Genomic DNA, 8,314 nt, shown 5'->3' on the forward strand with positions numbered 1-8,314 from the left:
TAATACCTAAATTATCGACTTTAATTTATTTAAATATTTAAAAAGAAATATATTCAAGTTCGGGCTTCGGACAGGCCCAACCTGTCCTAATTACCCAATAAGATCTCAAGTTTTGAAAACATAAGGTCCAAATGATATGAACCTCTAGTTTTTTTTTGGCCCACTAGGTCATACAAATAAAAAAATTAGTTCATAAGGTCATCTCTAAAATTATTTTGGGATCTACGACAAATGTTACAATATAAAGCAAACTCGTCACGCCCACATGACGAGTTTGTCTAAATAATATTTTTTTTATTTAAACTCATCACGTCGAAGTGAAGAGTTATAATAAAATATAATTTTTTATTAGATTTTGTGACATCGGAGTGAAAAGTTTCAATAAAAAATATATTTTATTGGAACTTATCATGCCCACGTGACGAATTCCAAGTCATTGTTGAAAATACTTTAGTTTCCAAATTAAAAATTTAGGTGTTGTATTGGGCTAAATATTTAGCCCGCCTACGATATTGGGCAAATTTACCATGAACCTCTTCATCTCTCTTTATTTAATTATATTTTTTTAAATCATTAAATGATATCAGTGGTAAAACGAAATATTATATTTTTCTAGAGGTCATTAGTTATAAATGCATGTTGCATGTGCTTTATAGATAACTATGAAAGATTTAAACAAATGCTATATTTATCAATAACACAATACCTCTAAGGAGATTAACATTCTCCATATTTTTTTATTAAAAAATATAATTAATATCTATACGGTTCAAATTCCTATGTATCTATAAATTAAAGTCTTAATGTAAACATAAGTGTCCAAACTATACTTAATATTAACTCTAGGTGTCTAAAGAAATTTTCGCTCAAAATAGGTGTCTGACATTTTCAACTTTTTACTTTAAAGTGCATACTCCACAACAGTCAATAAAAAATATGGTTATCTAAGACATGTCATGTTTATTTTTTTAGAACTTTTATTTTTAAAAAAAATAAGAATATGATTAATTAAAAAAATCTCAATTTTTTTAATTTTTTTTTATGAAAAACCCTAATATTCTCCATTCCAACCTCCATTAATAGTGGCTGCCCGTCATCTCCGATCATTGACTATGTCACTAATGACGGATCTAGAAATTAAAAAAATAGAGGTCCAAAATTTTAATATTCTAATTTATTGAAAAATTAGGTATGCAAAATTTCTTATTTTTTCCTTCCCCTTAATATATTAAATTAAATTTAGTATTTTTTTCAAAATAATGAGGATGATGTATTGGACACATTCACTCCCCCCCTTTCCTAATTTTCCTCCTCCCTTGTCCCCTACATTTCTTCCTCTAAAATTCCATAGTTTTTTCTTCCCTAAGCAAGTGTAAAAGTACAAACTTGGTAGCTCTTTAAGCTTAGAACGAAATTTCTAAGACAAGAATCATAATCTCATCACCTCAATCTTTCATTCAAGCTTTCAATCTCAAAGTTTAACTATAATGACCATATGTGAGGGTTTAGTGGGGTTTAGGAAATTAGAGACTTCTAACTCGTTCATCGTGTATCGATATCGTTGGGCTAGTATCGACCACAAGGTGAGTATCGATATTCACGAGTCAATATCGGTACTTAGAGGCTTAGTATCAACACCATCGTACATTTTTTGGTAAAAAAACCCAAAGAAATTGAGAATGAGGATGGATGTATTATTAGCACCGGTATTTCATTAAATAAAATTCCATGTGAAAACCATGATAATACTCGATTACAACTATAAATAATACCAATTAGGATGACATAATACTAGCCTTGTTTGATGATCAGGAAATAGACAGGACACCCGAGTTATTGTAACTGAGGACGAGCGTCTTGATGTATAAATTATCCAGATATGTCTAATCAAGTGTGTGAGGCACTTCTGTAGCTAAATTGGGCGCAAGGCCAGAACACTCACGAGGGGTGGGTTAGCCGAGTGTTGTTTTCGATGCAGAATTTTGGATCTCACCCTAGGTAGGCTAGAGGGGTGTTCGTCCCGAGATGTCACAACCTTACCATTGCACCATGATGCTTACCCTAGTATAGCGTGTAGTATACATGTATACTCCCTTTTCTATATCATAACTTATTCGCATGAACATTTGTTGAACACATATATTATGATTTAGTTGTTAGTGTGGCATTGGGTTAGTGAGCTTAGCGCTAGGAATTTGTTTCCGAGCACAGGTTCTTAGGAGGAGCATTCGAGGTTCTTGAGTCATTCTTAGAGGATATGTATTAATCATAGACCTTTTGTACTTGAGTCGTAACTTTATTTTAAATACTTGGTTTGAATTATCTTGATATACATATATTTTAAGAGCTCCTCGATGCAACTCAAATAATTACTCTGATTTATGGTCTTAAATGATGTTTTATAAATGGTTTTAAAGAAAAATTTTGGGTTAGCCACTACAGTGGTCCCGTATGACATTCTAATCTGTCGATCTCAAGCCGTTATCTAATTAGGGTGTTACACTCACCGCTTAGATCAATATTTAAATGCATTAAAGGTGGTTTCATTTTTGTTAAGGCAGTTAAAAATCACAATTATATGCTAATTCAAACTAAACCAAACCCTAGATTGGAAATAAAAAGGGTAGGGATAGCAATTTAACCTGAATCCAACTAGTTTCGACATGATTAGACCCGATAGGGTTGGATTTAAAAAAAATTAAGTTTGGGTCAGGTCGCTCGGATTTTTTAAAGGTCGGGTCGGGTTTGGGTGGAGAGTGAAAAAACCTCGACCCTACCTAACCCCGACCCTACCTAACCCGAGGATAATAATATAATTTTCTTTAAAATTTTATTATTTTTTAATTAAATCTTTATTTTATGTCGAATCGGATTTACGCTCTAAAAATTCAAATTGAATCAGAATCAAATGTAAAATATATATTTTTTAGGTCAAACTGAGTCGGTGAAAATATATAAAATTTTCAGATTTCGGTGAATACCATCCCTAAAAAAAGGTGAGAAAGGTGGAGGAAACAATGCTGATGACAAACACATGGAGGCAGCCAATAGAGTTTGCCTTGAAAACAGCCACCAGGATTTGCCTTGCGTTTGTACAACGCTATACTACTTTAGTATGTAATATAGGGATAATTATTATTTGAGAAAATAATTTAAGTGACCAAAAATCTCAGATAATATACGATTTTGATCAATTTTTTTTGGATTTACGAAAATGACCAACAAAATCGCAATGCGATCTCCACTATCGCAAATTTGCGTTGCATTTCGCGTTGCGATAGTTGAAAATCGCATTGCGATTTTCCATTTCGCGTTGCTATAGTTGAAAATCGCGTTGCGATTTTCTATTTCGCGTTGCGATAGTTGAAAATCGCGTTGCGATTTTCCCTTTCGCGTTGCGATAGTCTACAATGTCGTTGCGATTTTCCAAATTCGTTACGATAGTCTACAGTTGTTGTTGCGAAAGTCTACAGTTGTCGTTACGATTTTTCAAATTCGTTGCGAAAATTCGTTGTGATAGTAAAAAAAAAAGATTTTTTTTCTTAAGAATTTTCTCTAAAAAGATAGTATCCGCGCGGACGTGTCGAAGACACGTATTTTCAACTATCGCAACGCGAACTGGAAAATCGCAACTCGATTTTCAACTATCGCAACGCGATTTTCAATTATCGCAACGCAAAATGCAACGCGAATTTGCGATAGTGGAGATCGCAATGCGAATTAAAGATCGCATTGCGATTTTGTTGGTCATTTTCGCAAATCCAAAAAAAAATTGATCAAAATCGTATATTATCTGAGATTTTTGGTCACTGAGGTTATTTTCTCTTATTATTTTTAGAGATTTTGAATTCGAATATAGAGATATTTAATCATTCACATTAATTTTGTACGAATCAAACGATCTCAGTCATTAAATGATTATTCATTATAAAATAAATGAGAGTTTTTTTCCCGAATAAATACAATCGTATAATCGCTTTAATATAATAATAAGAATAATAATAATAACAATCAACCTCACCGGTGTGAAAAATAATTTTTAAAACAGTCTGCCGCATCGCATCTGATGCCTTTACTTTTGCTGCAATTTCATTGAAGTTTCCTTTGGCCAAATCTATCTCACCTCATCTTGCATACGATCTTTCTTGCAATATGTCATATGTTTAGGGTAAATTACATCAGACACCATTGGATTATACTCAAATGATCATTTTCACCATTGAACGTTTAAAATTTTTAAAATGATCATTAAAATGAAAATCATTAAAAATGAATTAAGAGTGACGTTCTAAGTATATTTAGGTAACATTTTTAATAAGCCTTCTTATTTTGAAGTAAAATTTAAGAAAATAATATGTAAATCATTAAAATGAATTAGGAGTAACTCTTTTATACACACACGATGTACACAAGATTTTATGTTAGGGGTGCGAATCTTTAAGAAATTATATTAGAAATTCAAGAGTTATAAAATTATAAAATTTCAGAGGATGCGAAGTTAAATCATCAATATAAAATACAAAAAAATGCATATTCTATATGAAAATTTGAATTTGTTTAGGGGTGCGACTGTCCCCTACATCCCTTCAGTCCTTCCTTAAATACACAAACTATGTAAATTAAAGTTTATAGAATCTCATATATTTAAACCCCAAAATTTAAACTTTAAAGTCTCAATTCTAAATCTTAGATCTTAAACTCCTAAACCTAAACCCTATATAAGATACATGACCAAGGATTAAATTCAACAAATACAAAAGGTAATGGGAGTTGAAGCACATTTTAACCATTTATTATAATATAAAATAAGGTAAAACACACAAATGGTCCCCGACTACAGGGTACTGCTTTTGTTGAGTTTTTTAACTATTAAAAGTTTCAAATGGTCACCTGACAATTAATATGTTCCAAACTCATCCTTTTTCTTTTAAAAATTGACGATCCTATGAGTTGGACGTTAACCTATTGATTGAAATATGATAAAAATATATTTTAATGATATCTATTAGCGTTGTTGCTTTCAAGGACTGGCTTAACGACATAATATTTTAAGCACTAGCTCAACGACATAATGTGAACGAAGAGTCGATCCATATAATACAAATCAAATGGTTCTAAGATCAGATTTCATTACATCCCATTCAATAAGTTGACGTCTAGCTCATATGACCATCAATTTTTTTAATATAAATGACGAGTTTGGAACATATAAATAATCATGTGACTATTTTGTAACTTTTAATAGTCAAAGAACTCAAGAAAGAAGTGCCCTTTAGTCGGGACTATTTTATAAGTTTTAACGGTCAGGGGAGTCAATAAAATAATGACTATAGTTTAGGGACCATTTGTATACTTTAACCTATAAAATAATTCATTGTGAACGGAATCTATTCTATCCTAATCAAAATGAATTCGTCCTGTCCAAAAAAGGTAAACTCTCGGTCCTTTTTCTTCTATATAAACCACTTTCCCTCTAGCTTTAATTCCCATACAAAGCCCCTCAAAATCATAAAAAAAATTCTTAGAATCAACCAATCTTTATTATTTTTTTTCAACCATGGCTCAAAATCCCAAGGTGTACTTCGACATGACGATCGGCGGCCAACCCGCCGGTCGGATTGTCATGGAGCTTTTCGCCGACGTCACTCCTCGGACCGCCGAGAACTTCCGTGTCCTCTGCACCGGCGAAAAGGGTATCGGCCGTGGCGGCAAGCCGCTCCACTACAAAGGCTCCAAGTTCCACCGCGTGATCCCCAACTTCATGTGTCAGGGAGGCGATTTCACCGCCGGGAACGGCACCGGAGGCGAGTCCATATACGGAGCCAAGTTCGCCGACGAGAACTTCAGAAAGAAGCACACCGGACCGGGGATCCTTTCCATGGCGAACGCGGGGCCCGGGACGAACGGATCCCAGTTCTTCATCTGCACCGCCAAGACCGAGTGGCTCGACGGAAAGCACGTGGTGTTCGGACAGGTCGTTGAAGGCATGGACGTGGTTCGAGCCATCGAGAAGATCGGGTCCAGCGGCGGAAGGACGTCGAAGCCGGTTGTCATTGCCGACTGTGGACAGATATCTTAGGTCTTAACGACAAAAAGTGGACTAATTGTTTGTCTCTGAGTTTGGTCTTTGATCTGTGTTTCATTTCCATGTCTTTGTCTTCTGTTTGTTCCGGTTCACTGGATTAGGGTTTTGGTGGTTCTTGAAGAACTTGTTTCCTGATGAACTGCCTTAAATAAATAATGTACGCTATTTATCATATTTGAATATTTATTTAAATACGTTATTTAAAAGGAGATCTCGAGTTTAAGTACTTGTATCAATAGAGTTTATGCATGTTGTCAATGACTATGAAAGATTCATCTTGATAAAAGGAACAACACAGTCGAGATTGAATCAATTCAATAATGGACGATTTTAGACATGACAAAAAGATTCAGGTTCGAAGATTTTTTTCTGTAAAACTTTAGGAATTTATGAGCAGAAATATAATTATAGAGATATTAACATAAAATAAGACACAATAAATTTAATATGGTTCAACCTTTCCTACCTCCATAGACAAGAATAATAATAATTCAAGATTACAAATATACTTATTATTCAAGATTACAAATATACGATATCATATGTATCCTAAAATCTGATATATATACTATAACATGTAGTTAAGAATCATCTTAATTATAAGTCACTATATATTTTGATTTCCAAACAGAATCTTTGAGAAATTAGAAAACGATAGAATTTTCTTATAAAATCTAATTTTAGTATAAGATTTAAATTTATTTAATATTTATATTTTTTAGTTTTTAAATAAAGTAACATTAATCATTTATGAAAGTTGATTTTTTCATTATATGGGTTAAGTATAAGGTAATATTTGTTCAAAGATAAATTTTCAACCTTTTGACATTGAACACTTACACGTCTGATATCTATAGTGCTCGAATTCGGGTCCTTAAGAAATAATAACAATTCTTTTATCATAGAGACCACTTGATTCATATATCGACAATTAATTGATTTTGTAGAATAAGTTATTAGATTATTAAAATAAGGTAAGAATTTCGAATCTTAATGTTTATAAATAGAACAAATTAGATTTGAAGAGTCGTTCTATTAAAATTTTATAAAATCTGATTTAAAATAATTGAATTGAATTAATCGAATTAATGGAATTAATATACTTTAAAATGGTTATTTTGGTTCTAATTATGTGCATCTCACCATTATCAAAAGCTCCCTCTTCCTATATAACAACTCTCTCTCAGTCTCAAGCTTATCATTCTACCGACTAAAAAGAAATCGTTTTGTTCCTTCTTTACAATGCCTTCAAACCCTAAGGTTTTCTTCGACGTGACGATCGGAGGCCAGCCCGCCGGTCGGATCGTGATGGAGCTTTTCTCCGATGTCACTCCTCGCACCGCCGAGAACTTTCGAGCCCTCTGCACCGGCGAAAGAGGCGTCGGCCGTAGCCGCAAACCACTCCACTACAAAGGCTCAAAGCTCCACCGTGTGATACCTAACTTCATGTGCCAAGGAGGCGATTTCACTGCCGGGAACGGCACCGGAGGTGAATCCATATATGGAGCCAAGTTCGCCGATGAGAATTTCATCAAGAAACACACAGGACCCGGCGTCCTATCTATGGCGAACGCCGGACCGGGGACTAACGGATCCCAGTTCTTCATCTGCACCGCTAAGACATCGTGGCTGGACGGGAAGCACGTGGTGTTCGGACAGGTAGTTGAAGGCATGGACGTGGTTAGAGCCGTCGAGAAGGTCGGGACTAGAAATGGAAAGACTTTGAAGCCGGTTGTTATTGCTGACTGTGGACAGCTTTATTAAGAACCGCCGCCGCCGCCTAAGATAACAGCAATAACAACAACAAAAGTGGGAATGTCTGTGTTTCCTTTCATGCATGTCTGAAAATTTCATTTCTCTGTCCTGTTTTCATGGCCACTGGGTTTAGGGTTTGCTGGTTCTTTAAGAACTCAGCTTTTCTATAGACTACCATAAATAAATGATCGAATTACTTTATATTTTATCCTATATTTGTGATTAAATCGAATAAAACTATATTTAAATTATAGTCTCTTAAATATTATAATAACAATAATATTAATTACAACGCCACAACGGGAAATTAAGATTTATCGTTGAAAAACCTTTTTTTTCTAACAATAATATTTTCAAATGAAGCCGTTTTGATTAAGTTTTGAGTTGAATATTTTATAATATCTTTGTGTAAAGTACATAAATGGTCATCGACTAAAGGGTACTGCTTTATTAAGTCTCTTGACTATTAAAAGT

At 33.9% G+C, this 8,314-nt stretch overlaps 2 protein-coding genes across 2 annotated transcripts; both read left to right on the forward strand.

The window, feature by feature from the left end:
• Nucleotides 1-5,498: 5,498 nt before the first annotated feature.
• Nucleotides 5,499-8,053, forward strand: LOC120183237 (peptidyl-prolyl cis-trans isomerase-like). The gene is made up of 2 exons (XM_039187968.1): nucleotides 5,499-6,078; nucleotides 7,868-8,053. Coding segments are annotated over exons 1-2 (522 nt in total). The 5' UTR covers nucleotides 5,499-5,557; the 3' UTR covers nucleotides 7,869-8,053.
• On the forward strand, nucleotides 7,286-8,041 carry LOC120183238 (peptidyl-prolyl cis-trans isomerase-like). Its single transcript, XM_039187969.1, has one exon. It carries the CDS (start codon nucleotides 7,328-7,330, stop codon nucleotides 7,847-7,849), a length of 522 nt encoding a protein of 173 aa, XP_039043900.1. The 5' UTR covers nucleotides 7,286-7,327; the 3' UTR covers nucleotides 7,850-8,041.
• Nucleotides 8,054-8,314: the final 261 nt, after the last annotated feature.

Source organism: Hibiscus syriacus, unplaced genomic scaffold (assembly GCF_006381635.1).
Source record: "Hibiscus syriacus cultivar Baekdansim isolate YM2019G1 unplaced genomic scaffold, ASM638163v2 tig00112740_pilon, whole genome shotgun sequence".
In the NCBI taxonomy this organism is placed as follows: Eukaryota; Viridiplantae; Streptophyta; class Magnoliopsida; order Malvales; family Malvaceae; genus Hibiscus; species Hibiscus syriacus.

Coding starts and splice junctions, on each gene's coding strand:
- LOC120183238 (XM_039187969.1), top strand. CDS start 7,328: ATGCCTTCAAACCCTAAGGTTTTCTTCGACGTGACGATCGGAGGCCAG.
- LOC120183237 (XM_039187968.1), top strand. CDS start 5,558: ATGGCTCAAAATCCCAAGGTGTACTTCGACATGACGATCGGCGGCCAA.